Here is a 16,558-nt window from a genome sequence, read left to right on the forward strand (position 1 = left end):
AGCATTTTATCTTTTGAAAATTTTAATTTTTTTATTTTTCAAAATTTGAAATCTTATCCCCAAAACCTCATTTCTCAACTCTAAACCCTAAACCCTAAATCCTAAACCCCACCCTTTAACTCTAAACCCTAAGTTTGTGACTTTTGATAAAACATTAAGTGATATTTTTATGACTTTTGATCTTGAGGGCTAGTTTGGGAACAAAAACTTGATTTAGTGTTATTTTTGTTTTTATCTCTAAATAAAATACTACAAAACAAAACTTTACTTTTTCAGTTTTTTTTTTCTTTCTTGCAAATTGTATAATGATGGATGGATAATGATTTGCTCAAAGTACAAACACTCATCTCTCTCCTTTTGGTGTAAAACACTCATCTACTTTTATAATGCAAATTTTATTTGAGTGTAAAAGCAATTAAATGACTATTATAGTATATTTTTAAAGCAAATTAGCAGACACATTACCAAAAGAAGGTAGTATTATTCTACTCTTAAAGAAGTGTCTCCTCTATAATGAATGCTTTTTTGAAAGTTAATAATCCCATTTAATACTACTAGTTTTGTGCTTTAAAGATGAGGTGCACGAGTCGAGCTGGGGCCAGTGGTATTCTAATTCTGTGAGCTGGTGTTTCACTGTGGAACGGAACAGTCTGGGTCTGGGCCTATATGCAATAAAACCACACCTGACTGAAGCCCATTCTTCGCCTCCATCCATTACAGTGCAATAAAGTCCTTGAACGCAACCGTTTTCAGCTTGATGATGGCTCCTCCGGTGAAGAAGAGGAAGGGTGAAAAGGCCAAGAACGGTGCTCCTCCTCTAGATCCGGAGGCTATCGACTGCGACTGGTGGGATACTTTCTTCCTCCGAAACTCGTCTCTCTCAGGTTCCATTTTCATTTGCCCTTCTTCTCGAGTTTTACAATTCAACTATGTATATGCTTTGTTTAACACGAGTCAGTGTTCAATCGATAGAGTAAGAGTAGGCAGTTAAGTCTGATGAACGATTGGCAAGAACCAAAGTATGGGTTGGTTGTTTTGCAATTGGCAGGTGTTACGGTGCCCTTGGACGAAGATGATGCGTTCAAGTACTTCTTTAGGGCTTCCAAGACTACCTTCAGCTACATCTGTTCCCTCGTCAGGGAGGATCTTATCTCCAGGCCTCCCTCTGGTCTCATCAACATCGAAGGCAGGCTTCTCAGCGTCGAGAAACAAGTCGCCATTGCTCTCCGAAGGTTGGCTTCTGGTGATTCTCAGGTCTCCGTCGGTGCCGCCTTTGGCGTTGGCCAGTCCACTGTCTCTCAGGTCACCTGGAGATTCATCGAGGCCCTCGAGGAACGCGCCAAGCATCATCTTAGATGGCCTGATTCCGACAGAATTGAAGAGATCAAGTCCAAGTTCGAGGGCGTGTACGGTCTCCCCAACTGCTGCGGTGCCATAGACACAACCCACATCATCATGACTCTCCCTGCCGTGCAAGCCTCTGATGACTGGTGCGACCAGGAGAAGAACTACAGCATGTTCTTGCAAGGTGTCTTTGATCACGAGATGAGGTTCCTCAACATGGTCACCGGCTGGCCTGGCGGCATGACCGTCTCCAAGCTCCTTAACTTTTCAGGCTTCTTCAAACTCTGTGAGTCTGCTCAGATTTTAGACGGGAATGCCAAAACGTTGTTCCGAGGAGCTGAGATAAGAGAGTATGTGGTTGGAGGGTTCAGCTACCCTCTTCTTCCTTGGCTTATTACTCCTCACGACACCCGCCATGATCCCTCTCATCCCATGCTGGCTTTCAACGACAGGCACGAGAAGGTGAGGTCAGTTGCTGCTACGGCCTTTGCACAGCTGAAAGGAAGCTGGAGGATTCTCAGCAAGGTTATGTGGAGACCAGACAGGAGGAAGCTGCCAAGTATAATACTGGTGTGCTGTCTACTGCATAACATCATCATCGATTGTGGGGATTATCTGGAAGAAGATGTTCCTTTATCCGGTCATCACGACGTGGGATATTCAGAGCAGTACTGCAAGCAGAGTGAGCCGCTTGGTAATGAGCTCAGAGGATATCTGACTGAGTATTTACAGAGGTGAAGAAGTGGTTGAGAGCTTTATAGCTTCTCAAAGCCTATCCTACCCAAGTCCACTGACAATGCAGCATCAGCTATAGCCCATGAAAATACCTAGGCGGGGGGGTCCTTAGTATTTGATAAATTATCAAAACAGAAGTGTTTATTTTGCAAATGTGTTGTTGGGTTCCATTAATAAGGTGATTCAAAAATAATAGAAAAGGCATATGCTCTGGTGGATCGGTTTTGGTGCTTTGTGCTCACAAATAACGACGACGGACGAAGATTCCAAAACATATTCACATGATTGAAAAAAACTATAGTATATATATATATATAATTAAAAGAAACTTAAGTTACGTAATATCAAAGAGAGGCGTGAGATGGTGCTGTTGTTGAAAGAGTGGACCTTTTGGTGGGTTAGCGTTAAAAAAAAAACAAAAACGTTGTTCGTTTCTCTCTGTGGAAGATATTTATTTACAAGTGGGGATGTTAAATTCACCAGAAAATGACTCGTATTACATTTGGGTGTGAGATGAAAGTAGAAAGAACAAAAATTAAATAAATGGAGGTCATATGATCATAAGGAGCAGAAAGAGGCGTGTGATGCTTCAAGTTGTAGGAATCGATGGACGGTGGTTCACTGCTGCGCCTGTCTATTTGATGAAAAGTCAAAATTAGGTTTGGAAGGGAGGAGAAAACATAGTAGTGTACATGTTCGTGTGTTACTAATAAAAGGAAAGTTTCTCAGAGTTGAAACTCGAGGGAGGCAGACTGTGTCCAAAGAAAAAGGAGGATGAGAACAAAGAAAGACACGTAAGTATATCTGTCTGTTTTAAAGTTTTATCTAAAAAATAATATAATAATAGGCGGGAGAGAGAGGGAAAAGGAATAATCAATTTTCTAGAACCAGAGAGAGAGAGACTTGGGCGGTGAAACAGTAAAGAGAGAGAGACACAAATGATTTGGTCAAATTGTTGAGAGTTTGTCTTCTTCTTCTTCTTTGTGTGTGGAGATCACAATCGATCTATTTCTTCTTCTTCTTCTTATTATTATTTCTCAAGTCTAATGGCTTCTTGTCCCTTGGAACTTGTGTTGTGCCTCTCCACCACATAACATATATAACTCGTGAATTCCAAAACCATAGCCTTGCTCCACAACTGCCTCCCTCCCTTTTCGATTGATCATCTGGTGGTCTTCTTCAATTCCTAGTCGCCAGAGAGAAATCAATGGCGTCCGGAGGCGGAGAGGCGGTGGAAATCGGATCCGACTCCAAATTAGGCGGAGTCGGGAGCAGGAGCGCTGGAGCAGTAGGAGGAGGTCAATACTTGAGGGCAGATACTGTTGATTTCAGTAAATGGGATTTGCATATGGGTCAAAGCTCCTCCGCTACAAGTAGTGCCGCCAGGAAGACTCCGATGCAGGAATGGGAGATCGACCTCTCCAAACTCGATATGAACCACGTCCTCGCTCGCGGCACTTACGGCACTGTCTACCGCGGTGTCTACGCCGGTCAACAAGTCGCTGGTCCGTTCTTTTCTTTTTAATCTTTGTGATAGGGTTGATACGATTTCATTTCGTGTGTGACAATTTTGCAGTGAAGGTGTTAGATTGGGGAGAAGATGGTCTCTCAACAGCAGACGATCTGCGCATTTCCTTCGAGCAAGAGGTCGCCGTCTGGCAGAAGCTCGATCATCCCAACGTTACCAAGGTTGCTGCTACTCTTTTACTTTTCACTAGTAGTCGTAGATGAGGAAGAAGCTGTTTGATATTTATTTCCCTTGCAGTTCATAGGAGCATCCATGGGAACCTCTGATCTGAAGATCCCTTCTGGTAGTGATTCTGGTGGACATGGCAACGGAGCACATCCTGCAAAAGCCTGTTGTGTTGTCGTTGAGTATGTTGCTGGAGGCACCCTCAAAAAGTTCCTCATCAAGAAATATAGGAGCAAACTCCCAATCAAGGATGTCATTCAACTCGCTTTGGATCTCGCTAGAGGGTAACTAACCACTCTCTCTGCCTTTTTTATCTTAAAAATGCCTGATTGCATCCTTCTATTTGACAAGACTCCTACCTTTTTTTTTTTTGTCTTTTTCCTGTCTTAGGCTGAGTTACCTCCACTCCAAGGCGATTGTGCATCGGGACGTGAAGTCAGAGAACATGTTGTTGGAAACTAACAAGACGCTCAAGATTGCTGATTTCGGAGTCGCTAGAGTCGAGGCTCAGAACCCTCAAGACATGACGGGTGAAACTGGAACTCTTGGATACATGGGACCTGAGGTATTTGTAATATTACATCCTTTTGTGTTTCGTAATTGTGAAAATAAATATCGTAAAAAGGGTTTAAGTTTTTGGGGTGGGGTGGTGGATAGGTTCTTGAAGGAAAGGCTTACAACAGGAAATGCGATGTGTATAGTTTTGGTGTATGCCTCTGGGAAATATACTGCTGCGACATGCCCTACGCTGACACTAGTTTTGCTGAGATCTCTCATGCCGTTGTTCATAGGGTCTCTCTCTCTTTTTACAATCTCTCCTATTCCTAAAAAAAAAAAGGTTTTTAATCAGAAAATCTCATCCTCTCTGTTACTTGGTTGATCATAGAATCTGAGACCAGAGATTCCCAAATGCTGCCCACAGTCGGTGGCAAACATCATGAAGAGATGCTGGGACCCGAATCCAGACAGGCGTCCGGAGATGGAGGAGGTAGTGAAGCTACTAGAGGCAGTAGACACAAGCAAAGGCGGGGGAATGATACCACCAGACAAGTTTCAGGGGTGCCTCTGTTTCTTCAAACCTCGTGGCCCCTGATCTCTCTCTCTCTCTCTCTCTCCTTTGGCTGATATGCTCGAGAGCTGCGTGATTTTTTTTTGAATTTTTGTTTTGGTTGAGACATTGGAGTTAGATTGGTGTGGGTGGTCTTTGTCATAAGAATCTCTCTCTATATGTATTTATACTACTACACAGAGTCCTGTTGTGTATAAAAAACTGATGATAAAGCTCTGTTTCTTTTTTCTTGTTATTTTATGAGGGATGGGGGATCATCTCTTATCTTACTCTTTGAAGGTCTGATAATAATACAAAAAAAAATGTTGATTCGTACAAGTTTGATATATGTAAACGGTAATGGAAGTAGCCAAGTAAAGAGTGAAGGAGAATGCTACTTCTCCTGGAGGGTGTGGTTGAAAAGTTAAAAACAATTCGGGGTGGTTTTGTTACAAGTGTAAAAGATAAAGGTGTAAATCCACAATATTGCGAGAGCTTGTAAAAACACAACACATGTATGGGTTAAGTAGGTGTCGGCTGAGAGGAAGGGGAGAGGAGGTAGTTCATATTTTTTGGATTGTTTTGGTCACACTTTTGCACACGACGTTACAGTCGGGAGGTTGTTGGGATGGTGACGGGAAACACGAAGGCGGAGACGTTTTACTCGATGAAAGAGTTGTTGAAGGAGACAGGAGGGTATGCGATAATAGACGGAGGGCTAGCAACGGAGTTGGAGAGACATGGAGCGGATCTCAACGATCCTCTCTGGAGCGCCAAATGCTTGCTCACCTCTCCTCACCTCATTCACACCGTAAATAAAACCACTCTCTCTCTCTCTCTTTTTTTTTTTTTTTCTCTCTGAATCGAAACGTTTTGCTAGACAAGGTTTTGTTGCTTATTATATCGTGTCTGTATTTGAATTGAATAAAACCCTAGATTTAGATTTAGATTTTAAAATTGCATTTTGTTGGAATAGTTGAGGAACCGCCAAAGGTGTAAAACTATGTGGATGAAGGTAGAGAGCATCCCTTATTTTAGGTATTAACAAGACTACTGACTCCACTGGCATTGATAAAAATATTTAAAGCTGTCAACCTTCTGAATCCTAAACCCTTTTTATGTGTGTGGTAGTTGCTTAGTGTTCATCTTTCTCCTTTTTTTTTGTTGTCTTGGAAAGGTTTCTTTTCTTGTGTCTACTTTTTAGTGGAAGTATCCCGGAGCTCTCTTTTTATTTATTTATTGATATACTAAAATATAGTCTTATGGATTGCTCTCTACTCTCATATATTATGTATGGGATTAATAATAGCTACTGATGGAGCAGGTGCATCTGGATTACCTTGAAGCTGGTGCTGATATCATCTCCAGCGCTTCTTACCAGGTTCTTTCTTTCTTTTTCCTTTTGATTATGGGGGGCACTAAAACGTGGATTGAATTTGTTGAACAGGCCACGATTCAGGGGTTTGAAGCAAAAGGCTATCCAATAGAGAAAAGCGAATCATTGCTTAGAAAGAGCGTTGAAATAGCATGTGAAGCTCGCAGCACCTACTATGACAAATGCAAAGATGATGATGATAAAAAGATTCTGAAGAAGCGGCCTATACTAGTTGCAGCTTCTGTTGGTAGCTACGGTGCTTTCTTGGCTGATGGATCTGAATACAGTGGAATCTATGGTGATTTGATAACGCTGGAAACACTCAAGGATTTCCACCGGAGACGGGTCCAAGTTCTGGCCGAGTCTGGTGCCGATATAATAGCATTTGAGACCATTCCAAACAAGCTTGAGGCTCAGGTACCTGCTCTGATAAATGACTTAGCTTCTTTCTGGTAGTGTTAAAGGTTTAGGGTTTATCTTAATAGGCGTTTGCTGAGCTGTTGGATGAAGGGGTGGCGAAGATTCCAGGGTGGTTTTCGTTTAACTCCAAGGATGGGGTGAACGTGGTTAGCGGGGATTCAATCAAGGAGTGTATCGCCATAGCCGAAGCTTGTGAGAAAGTGGTGGCGGTTGGGATCAACTGTACCCCTCCAAGATTCATAGAGGGCCTTGTTTTGGAGATTGCAAAGGTGCTTGGCTTTGGATAACACATTGGGTAATCTTTTCTTTTTTGGTCAGTGTGTTGGGAGACTAATTAAAAAGGTTTTGCATTGTGTAAAAAGGTGACGAGCAAGCCAATACTAGTGTATCCAAACAGCGGTGAAAGATATGATCCTGAACGGAAGGAGTGGGTGGTAAGACTCATATTTCTACTTTGAAAAAAACAAGTTAAGTTATTGAGAGCTGCAGACACACATAATTAATAATTGATAATTAATAATTGTGGTGTGCAGGAAAACACAGGAGTTGGGAATGAAGACTTTGTGTCGTATGTAGAGAAATGGATGGATGCAGGAGTGTCATTGCTTGGAGGCTGCTGCCGCACAACACCAACCACCATCAGAGCCATTCACAAGCGTCTTGTCTCCCGCAGATCTCTCTTCTCTTCCTCTTCTTCTTCCTCGCACCATTAGATTTCCTCCTCCACCTTCACTCACGTTCTCTCTCAACTTTTTGCTCAATTAGATTTTGTTGTACCAAACATATGAATGTGTTTTGTTTTTTCCTTCCTTTGCCAAGAAAACAAAGACGAGCTTTTCACTTTTAATATCAATCAATGCTATCAAAAGTTTTGGGTAGACTCGGGAATGATGAACATTTGTTTGCGAGGCTCTTTCTAACTTTTTATTCTTTTCTGTCTTGTTTACAGGCTCTGAATATGAGTCTTTGACTTATATATCCCACATGAATACAACACAATGACAAAGACAAAAACACTTATTGATTACTAAAGTAAATAAAAGGAAAATTATAGACTGGCAAATACACTACTAAACCCCCTCCTGTTGATCGACAAAACAAATAGTAATTGCCGATGTCAACTTGATGGATGGTAAAGCCATTTCGCTTGGCGACAAACTAATGGCTTTTTACACAAGTATATATACACTAACCCTTAATCACATCATCACCAATCATATATAAAATCGCGGTGGTGATGAGATCATCTCTCGATTGCCTAATGGTTCATCTTCTTTTGGTTTGATTCCCGAAGTACATGTTCTTCCCTTCTTTGCTTTTACAATGTCTTGTGATTTTTCAATAAAGACATCGCATGCCATCTGTTTTGCTCTACACGCTTTTGAACAGAATGCCCCAAAGTAGCTGCGCTTTTGCAAACACACACACACACTCACTAATTAATAATACTTGTAGATAAACTTACTTAAAAAATAATTTGGAAGAAGAATAACACTTACTGTATGATGTTAAAACGCCACATTCACTAACTACTTACCCGTACATGAAAACGGCCTCGTCGTGACGTAGCTTCTTCTTGCAGAAACCGCATTGCTCAAGAAACGTTTTGAGCTTACCTTCATCCTTCCCTTTCTCCTGGAACCAATCGGCACCAATGGTGGTGGCAGCGCGAGTCTCCTCCGCGTAATCAGGATGCTTATCGGCAAAGCTTGGAGCCCGGGGTCGCTTACTTGTAATCACCATATCTGTCGTCATACCGTAATGTTTTTAGGGATCTCAGATTTTTCCAAGTGAAACTAGGGTTTTCTTTATATATATTCTCTCTCACATATTTGTAAGTATTTATATATACAGGTTTTGTGTGGGATCACTACCAAAGATTCTCTAGGTATATATGACAAGTAGCTATGAATATTTTGTGTAAGATTTTTTACTTTTTAGTCTTTTCAAATATGGAATTATTATTCTTGGAATCTTGATGACAACTAATAAATTTTTGACTCTCTTTTTTTCTGACATCTACGGATTTTTTACATTTACTGTCTATGGTGATAGTTAGTTGCTGTAGTTGCTGTTTACTGCCTATTTATTTTTAAAACATCAAATTCAGAGCAATCAAGTTTTAAATTTTTTTTTGAATCCACGGCTCTTGAAATAACTTACAGCTGTACAAGTGCTCTGTATAACCAAATATTCAAAGTAATTTCCTAGTGCTTTCCATAAAATTCCACAGCAATAAAATTTAAAGTCACAGCAAAAAGTCTACAGATTTTTTTCTACATCAAAAATTTTAAATCTACGGCCATTATCAATTGGACCATTTGTTTATGTTATTGGATTTTATCATTTTCAAATTAAATACATGAGTTATTCCATACGTAATGATTTACTAGAATCTTTTTTTTTCTATTTAGCTAAGATATCTAAAATATATAGAAACAAAAAAAAAGATTAATCAAAATTATTACCAATTTCATATTTTAAATTCTAACGAGACATTATTTGTTTCCATTTTAAAAAGAAAATAATTTTGATTCATTGAATCTAAGGATGGGCGGGCATTCAGAAGACCAATTGGATTTCGGTTTGGGCTCAATCGAATTTCAGAATTTTTGGTTTATGAATTTCAGTTTCGTTTTGGATATTATAAAAAATGGTTTGGATTTAATAACATTTCCAAAACCCGGTTGAACCCAATATAATTTCAGGTTTCGGTTCCAAATATTATTTGTACTTAGTTGAAACAAAAACCAAATAAAGATCCAGTAAAACAAAGACCAAAAAAAAATTTGAAATGAGAAAAGCTTTTGTCACAATTCTTTTTGGTTTTATTGTAATTTTTAACAAGTGAAATTAGAGGATAAAAATAATATTAAAGAACAAAACTCTGAAAATATGTGCAACACTCATCATATTTGATAAATGCAAAGCAAAAATACATCGTCCTGAGAAACTCGGCTATATAGAAGAAGGAAGAACACCAAATACCAAAATATATTTATTTATTTTTGTGTCAACACCATAAATAAATTCAATTAAGACTCCTTGAACCAAATTAAGCATTGAGTAAATTATCATGTAATAAATACTTATTTGATGTATTCTATTAAAATAATAATATTCTTGTTACTTATTTGGAATCGGTTCATGTTTGGTATGGGTATTTTTTTGGTATGACCGACATCGTGAATCTAAGGGTTTTCTTAAATAACCAAAAGCTCATCAGAGCTATCAATAGTGAGCTCATGGATACAGAGATCTTTGGTATCATAGCTGATATCAAGCAACTCTCCATCTCGTTCACCTCTATCTCTTTCTCCTTTTTGTTTCTCGTCTTGGAAGCCAGCTCGTTAGGAAAGGCGATGCTCCGTAACTTTGTCTTTGTAATGGGCCTAAATACCAAAATATATCATACTAATCATCAAGTGAACCGTGCAAGCACGTAGCCTAATGGTTAAGGTTTAAAGGTTTCTACACCCAGATCTGGAGTTCGAATCCCAGACTGTGCAATTTCTTGTAGATTATAGGAAATACAGGTTTCAAGTCTCGGAGAGAACGATTTATTAAACATGCTGGTTGATTGTCTATGTAATCTTTCTCGTAAAAATCATTGAGTGAATTATTCATGTAATAGATATTTATTTATGGATTCTTGATTTTCAGAATGTTTTGCTTACTTATTTGGAATGGGTTCATGTTTGGTAAAAGTATCTTTTAGAATTTTGAACATTTCCAATTTTTACATGTCAGATTTTTAGAATATTCTTTTTTTTGTAGATTTTTCAAATATTCATTTGGATCAGTTCGGTTTAAACTCATAATTTAAATAACAATAGAACAAGACAAGTCATATCGGATTCAGTTCGGTTCGGATTATTTTTATCGAGAGGATTTGATTCGGATATTTGGATTTGGTTTAGTGGCCCACCCTAATCGTATCTATTTCGATGATATTACCAATTGATTAACTAATCATATTGGGCTTATACATGTTGTGTTCACTCTGTTTCAGTGTCGGGCTTAACAAATCAATTAATAATATTATGGGTTTTAAACATGGACTTAACCGAAGTCATAACTTAATACTCACCGGTCAACAATAGAAACGACGAGGAGTTAGTAAGTAATGCAGCCCGAAATCACGCACACATTTGTTTCTCTTTTCTTGTGAAATACTAAAACAAAGGTTGCGTCGAGTAAATAAAAGCCCAATGTTATTATGACGTCGAAAACGCGATCATTGAATAGGGTCCATGCACTCCTATCTTTTCAAGTGGATCCCTCGTTTGTTAGCCCCAGAGCCTATCATATCAATAAGTTTTTTTTTTTTTTGTTAAAAGGTAAATATCATTAGAATGAAAGTTTAGATTTTACAAAAGAAGATCTATAATTTGTTACACCTTGACAAAAAAGAGAAAAAACAAGGTAATAACAGAAAAGGATGTGCCAAAAGTTTTCAAGATCAGCGCATCCACTTGGCCATTAGACGGAGAAACTGCTTCCTCCCTCTTCTAGCTGTGATTGTATTTCGCATCTCCCTGTCCACATTCCAGAAGATAGTGATAAGTTGATAATGAATGATTATTAATCGCAATAATTTACTTTTTTATAAAACAAATTCTATTTTCTTTGGTGTTGATTAAACATTGGTAAATGGTAGACAAGAACACTATATTTAGTATTATTAATGAGGCAGTGTCGGCTCTGACTCATATCAGTATAGGCAATTGCTATGGCTCCATAGGTCCAAAAAAAAGTTTAATCTTATTTTACTAATTAAAAAATTTTAGTTTTGTTTGTTAAATATCAATTAGTTTGGTGAAATTATAATACAAAAGTCCATGATTAACTAAACCTAATTTAAATATAATAAGAACAAAAAATTATTCTACAGTATTCTTAATTTTTTCATTAACAAAGTCTAATTTATACACAAAACCCTATTTTTTAAAAAAAATTTCTTTGAATACCATACTTTTTGCTTTAATTTATGGAAATGCAATAAATAAAAATTTGGAAAAATTTTACAAAAGGGTTTTTATTTTATATTTGGCCTAAGGTGATTAATGTTTTCAAGACGGCACTGTAATGAGGTAGAGGAGCTAACACAATATCAACAACAAGAAAAGTAGTTGCATCTTCCATTTACCATCAACCATTTATAGTTGCGATCATGCAAGTGATTATTAGTATTAATATACTAACTCGTCCTATAATGGTTTGTATTATTAGTATTAATATATAATATGTCATATAATGGTTTATGTTTGTTCTTTTTTTTGACAAAAGCTTGCATATTTATATATAAAAGAAAGCAAATGTTTTACAAGCACATGCATATATTCATGGATATAGACCCACCTTAGTTAATAACTCATCATTAAACCCATAATTTAAAAGATCAGATTTGGCCCAAATAGCCCAAGTAACTGAATCGACTTCCAAGTTCGCTAATCTCAATTACGATGCCGTCAAAAGCCAAAGCTGCATATAGCGAGAGGAGATGATCGGAGAATCAAACCTGTAACCGCTGATGCGATCGGTGATCTGATGTGTGATCAGTTTGATGACCGCATCCTGTGAACGGTATTGATTGTTGTGTAACCTTTTGTTCCTCTCCTGCCATACCCAGTATATCGTCGATTGCCAACATAACAATGTCAGTTTCTTTGCCGTTTTGTTCCCTTGTAGTGTCTGCATGGAAAGCAAAGTTTGATCCCAATTCCTCAGCGGTTGCAGGTGACATCTTCTGGAAATCTCCACCCAAATTCCCCAACTATACGGACACAGATAGAATAAATGGTCCCTTGATTCAGCAGCCTGATTACAGAGAAGACAAGCCCCATCCGTTTGAAGTCCCCAGCCTATAAGACGGTCCCTAGTTGGGCATCTATTCAGTACAAACAACCAAGTTAGGAAGTTGTGGCGTGGAATTCCTCTACCAATCCAAACAATTGATGCCCACGGTACCGTCTCTTCCCTGTCCCTCAGCTTTCGATATATCTCGCTTGTACTGTATCTTGATGACGGTTTATCATTCACTATCCACTCATAGCGATCCTCCGTCTCAGTCAGACCTAATGTTGTGAAGAATATGTGGAGTTGAAGCATACTTTCAGAGCGCGGAGGAGGAAGTCTCCAGTTTCCATCAACGAAAAGGTCCGCTATAGTTGTTTTCAAGCTTATACCCATACCTGAAGTTTGGTCTGAGAGCAGAAACTGTGAAAGTTTCCCAAAGGGGGACCAATTATCTGACCAGAAGCGACATGATTCTCCATTGCCTACTTGCATCCTTATCCAGGTATAGACTTCATCTCTAAGCTTGAAAAGCTTATTAACAAGCCATGAGTTTGATGTGGAAGGTCTCATAGTCCAGAAATTTGAAAGGGAGCCTTTTAGAACTTCTGCCTTGAACCATCCCACCCAAATTGATCCTGCTTGAAAGAACAGCAACCATATCAGTTTTATACAACACGCCTTGTTCCAAGTTAATAGGTCCTTTACCCCTAGTCCACCACAAGTTTTTTCCTTAGTCACCACTTCCCAAGATACCTTAGCCGAGTGATGCGCATCAAGTGTTTGTTCTTAACGCATCAAGATTTAAGACCCTTCAAGTTTCAACTATGAACATACAGACGTGGCGCTTAAGTATATCTTAATTATTGGGTTGAGCATAGCAGGTGCAGTTATGGGACCCGTTCTGATAAATTATTACAGTATTTTTATTTAACGTCACTTGTTCTTTATTTAATCAAACCAAATGAAAATGATTTTAATCATTATTATTTGAGAAAGACAAATGAAATAATGACAAAAGTGGCAAATAGAATAACTCAATAGCATTATGAAAACTACTGTGTGATACAGGGGCCCAAAAATCAATGCAAAAATAAAAACGGATCGCCGTTAATAATGCATACTGTAATCCATGAAATAAATAAATAAAAAATGATACTTTTCTTTCATAATACTATGTTTTGCCTTAGTGCACAAAAATTAAAAAAACTACATTTTTCTAAAATAATTATTTTAAAAATATAATTTTAAAATACGTTAACCAATTATAAAAAAGACTGTAAAATCTAATTGGTTAAACAGTTTCCAATAAAGTTAAAGTTATCCTTAAAATCTTAAAATTTCATGTAAATTGAAACAAAATAATCCTTATAAAACATCATCTATACTGAAACTGAAGCGGAGAGAGTATGGTTTAAAAATCTTTACTTTTTCAACCTAAAACGTTGTTAATGTAAACCGAAAAAAAATACAATATACATTCAACCATATAGGTAGTATAAAAATTTCACGATAGCCTTTCTTGATTTAAACCACAACCTCCCTTCTCTCGAGATCACCTCACTCACTCACTCTCTCTCTCTCTTTGGAATAAAAGAAAATGAGAGAAAGCAACTTTTAATCCGATTTTTTTTTTTGAGAGACCACGTAATAATAAGAACAGAAGCAGTCAGAACGTTCAATAATTGTACCATTCTTCTCATCTCTTTCATTTCAGATACTTATCTTTTTTACTCATTTCTTTTGTAATTGGATCCCCCTCCTCACTCTCTCCATGGAATCTACTGAGTTATGATCTTTGCTCTCACCTGATCTGACTGTCTTTTTAACTGAGAAGCAACAAAGCATCTCTAATGGCTGCTGATGAACTTTCATCTCCTCCAACACCTAACACTTATTACCCATCTGACTTCTTTACCTCTCCAAAGTTTAGGTTTTTCGCTTCAAAGATCACTCCTTTTGACTCCATCGTCAGCCCTACTTCCATCCTCGAAGCCCACCCTTCCATCTTCTCCTCCATAAACCCTAAACCCACTTCCTATCTCGAGCCAGCAATCCCTAAACCCCCAAAGTTTCACCCACCTGAAGCCTTTGGCCTAGCCGATCTCGTCCAAAACAGAGACCACTCGAGCAAACCTGTCAACAAGATGGTCCTTTCCGGGTCAAAGCTCAGAGTCCTGATCCCTTCTGCCGATTTTGGAACTAAAACAGGTCCTACTAGCCAGATGAGGCATCCTCCTGGACAGCTCAGCCCTTGTCTCCAAACAAAAGTCTTAACCGTGAGCGAGATTGATCAGACGGAAGACTACACGTGCGTCATATCCCACGGTCCAAACCCAACCATCACACATATCTTCGACAACTCTGTTTTCGTGGAGGAGGCGACTCCTCCTTGCTCTCTTCCGTTGCCACAGGAGACCAAGAAAACGAACACTGATTTTCTAAGCAACTGCTACACCTGCAAAAAGAAACTTGACCAAAAACAGGACATCTATATATACAGGTCGGTCCATAAGTCTATATAACATACATTCCTTCTCTTTAATCAAATCCAGTTCCTTCCAAAACTAAAGTTTAAGATATGTTTTTTTTTTTTTTTTGCAGAGGAGAGAAAGGGTTTTGCAGCAGTGAGTGCAGGTACCAGGAGATGCTTCTTGATCAAATTGAGACCTAGCACCTCCCACCCTTTTCTCCACTTCTCTTTTTCTTTTTTTGTTCCCTTCTATCATTTTGTCACAAAAGTTTTACTTTTGTTGTTATGAGAGTGACTTGGATAAGATTAAAAATATCTTAAATCTTGCAGAATAAATGGTTTAGAACAAAATCAACATTCTTCACCACAACTTAAAAGGTGGAACGATGTTGCTTTGTTTTCCTTTAAATTGTGTCTTTATTGGACCTAGAAAAAAAGTGAAAACAACAATAATAACGTTTTTCAACCACTTGAACTCATTATTTATCGAGAAGTGTTTTCAAGCCAGCTATCGAACTTTTGTTCCATCCTGTTAAATATTGTTCTGCGTAAACAGTACAAAACATAGAACAAAAAGAAAGAAGGGTAAAATAAATTCACTGTTTTGGTTTGCAGCAAGGCGTCCAGTTGATTCGGTTTTTAATTACTACGCAAACAAACCGAAGCAGAACACAACAGATGTCGGGAAAGTTAAAGACTCGACAAGTTTTTAAGATATTGATGGCCTTGATCATCTTTGAACAGGCCTGCCCGGGAGCCACGAACGTAACTAAGAGAACCCTGGCCCAATGTGGGCCATTTCTAGTAGACTCTCAGGTGATGGCTTAAACCCAAAAGAAAAAACCAGAACGAATCTGTTTGTTAGACATGAATCTAATCTAATGGATGTGACTGTGCACCCCCAATACATTTAATATTAGAGTACATATTCCAGAATAAGAAGGCCCAATTCACAAAACTATGTCGAATGACCTTTTATTGTATTGTGTTTTCAAGTTGCGTCTGTATTTTTTGTTATTGTATGCTTGTCAATACTTTTGTGTTCATGTTTATGGTAGTAGTAAAGTTATAGTCGCTTTATATAGGGAACTGGAATATCTAACTATAGTGTGTACCTATTTGTTTCACTGATGGTGGAGTAAATGTTGACTTATGAGTGAGGAGAGAAAGGTCACATTGATTTTTTTTTTCCGCCAAAGTTTTTTTTTTTTTTTTTTTATTATTAAAAGGAAAGGAGACTGAGCTCAACAAGAGCTGGACCAAAGCCCATAAATATATTACAATACTAAAGCCCACAAATCGCAGGGCATGGATCCAACATACTACACGGCCTACGGCCCGAACCAAGCAACTCAACCCTAGACGGGTCGGACGTCTCCTTTTGGCCCACGCGTCAAGGAGGCGGGACGTGTGTTGGAATTTTATCATCAGCGCGCCGCCTTTGCCTCGACTTGACCGTCACCGAACCGAGACGCCGCCGTAGCACCGCCACCGAAACCCTCGTTTCGCCGGAGCTCGAAACCGGAGAGCCTCCACCGAAACCACTTTTCTTCAACTTTCTGACCTCTCTGCGGAGAGCTTCATCGATCTCTTCGAGATCTCATCCGCCATAAGAGAGCCGCGAGCCACAAAACTCATAAACCAAAAGCTATACCCGATCCAAAAACGAGACCA

General features: G+C 38.6%; 6 protein-coding genes across 6 annotated transcripts; 4 read left to right on the forward strand and 2 right to left on the reverse strand.

Annotated features, from left to right (window-relative positions):
• Nucleotides 1-629: 629 nt before the first annotated feature.
• Nucleotides 630-2,300, forward strand: LOC106336770 (putative nuclease HARBI1). Its single transcript, XM_013775705.1, has 2 exons — nt 630-884; nt 1,049-2,300. The coding sequence occupies exons 1-2, from the start codon at nt 758-760 to the stop codon at nt 2,080-2,082; spliced, it is 1,161 nt and encodes a 386-aa protein (XP_013631159.1). The 5' UTR covers nt 630-757; the 3' UTR covers nt 2,083-2,300.
• A 775-nt stretch (nt 2,301-3,075) lies between these two features.
• On the forward strand, nt 3,076-5,112 carry LOC106342237 (serine/threonine-protein kinase HT1; the record flags this gene model as incomplete). Its single annotated transcript, XM_013781106.1, is given in 6 exon segments — nt 3,076-3,584; nt 3,656-3,768; nt 3,845-4,056; nt 4,163-4,337; nt 4,430-4,564; nt 4,659-5,112. Coding segments are annotated over 6 exon segments (1,140 nt in total). The 3' UTR covers nt 4,866-5,112.
• Nucleotides 5,113-5,313: 201 nt separating this feature from the next.
• LOC106342238 (selenocysteine Se-methyltransferase) lies at nt 5,314-7,498 on the forward strand. The gene is made up of 6 exons (XM_013781107.1): nt 5,314-5,631; nt 6,145-6,201; nt 6,268-6,612; nt 6,681-6,884; nt 6,978-7,049; nt 7,149-7,498. The coding sequence occupies exons 1-6, from the start codon at nt 5,449-5,451 to the stop codon at nt 7,326-7,328; spliced, it is 1,041 nt and encodes a 346-aa protein (XP_013636561.1). The 5' UTR covers nt 5,314-5,448; the 3' UTR covers nt 7,329-7,498.
• A 5-nt stretch (nt 7,499-7,503) lies between these two features.
• LOC106342239 lies at nt 7,504-8,406 on the reverse strand. The gene is made up of 2 exons (XM_013781108.1): nt 8,153-8,406; nt 7,504-8,019 (listed from the first exon to the last, which is right to left on the reverse strand). Exons 1-2 carry the CDS (start codon nt 8,368-8,370, stop codon nt 7,830-7,832), a joined length of 408 nt encoding a protein of 135 aa, XP_013636562.1. The 5' UTR covers nt 8,371-8,406; the 3' UTR covers nt 7,504-7,829.
• Nucleotides 8,407-12,075: 3,669 nt separating this feature from the next.
• LOC106338456 lies at nt 12,076-12,984 on the reverse strand. Its single transcript, XM_013777426.1, has one exon. The coding sequence runs from the start codon at nt 12,982-12,984 to the stop codon at nt 12,076-12,078; it is 909 nt and encodes a 302-aa protein (XP_013632880.1).
• Nucleotides 12,985-13,960: 976 nt separating this feature from the next.
• On the forward strand, nt 13,961-15,217 carry LOC106339387. Its single transcript, XM_013778185.1, has 2 exons — nt 13,961-14,914; nt 15,016-15,217. Exons 1-2 carry the CDS (start codon nt 14,265-14,267, stop codon nt 15,083-15,085), a joined length of 720 nt encoding a protein of 239 aa, XP_013633639.1. The 5' UTR covers nt 13,961-14,264; the 3' UTR covers nt 15,086-15,217.
• Nucleotides 15,218-16,558: the final 1,341 nt, after the last annotated feature.

The sequence above is a fragment of the Brassica oleracea genome, chromosome C4, assembly GCF_000695525.1.
Source record: "Brassica oleracea var. oleracea cultivar TO1000 chromosome C4, BOL, whole genome shotgun sequence".
Classification (NCBI taxonomy): domain Eukaryota; kingdom Viridiplantae; phylum Streptophyta; class Magnoliopsida; order Brassicales; family Brassicaceae; genus Brassica; species Brassica oleracea.

Bases quoted from the DNA above. Each gene is read 5' to 3' on its own strand.
- LOC106339387 (XM_013778185.1), top strand. From the start codon at position 14,265: ATGGCTGCTGATGAACTTTCATCTCCTCCAACACCTAACACTTATTAC. The intron at 14,915-15,015 runs GTCGGTCCATAA...TTTTTTTTGCAG, and splicing joins CAGGACATCTATATATACAG to AGGAGAGAAAGGGTTTTGCA.
- LOC106338456 (XM_013777426.1), bottom strand. From the start codon at position 12,984: ATGAGACCTTCCACATCAAACTCATGGCTTGTTAATAAGCTTTTCAAG.
- LOC106342238 (XM_013781107.1), top strand. From the start codon at position 5,449: ATGGTGACGGGAAACACGAAGGCGGAGACGTTTTACTCGATGAAAGAG. The intron at 5,632-6,144 runs GTAAATAAAACC...CTGATGGAGCAG, and splicing joins CTCCTCACCTCATTCACACC to GTGCATCTGGATTACCTTGA. The intron at 6,613-6,680 runs GTACCTGCTCTG...TTATCTTAATAG, and splicing joins CAAACAAGCTTGAGGCTCAG to GCGTTTGCTGAGCTGTTGGA.
- LOC106336770 (XM_013775705.1), top strand. From the start codon at position 758: ATGATGGCTCCTCCGGTGAAGAAGAGGAAGGGTGAAAAGGCCAAGAAC. The intron at 885-1,048 runs GTTCCATTTTCA...TGCAATTGGCAG, and splicing joins CCGAAACTCGTCTCTCTCAG to GTGTTACGGTGCCCTTGGAC.
- LOC106342239 (XM_013781108.1), bottom strand. From the start codon at position 8,370: ATGACGACAGATATGGTGATTACAAGTAAGCGACCCCGGGCTCCAAGC. The intron at 8,020-8,152 runs GTAAGTAGTTAG...GCAAAAGCGCAG, and splicing joins GAGGCCGTTTTCATGTACGG to CTACTTTGGGGCATTCTGTT.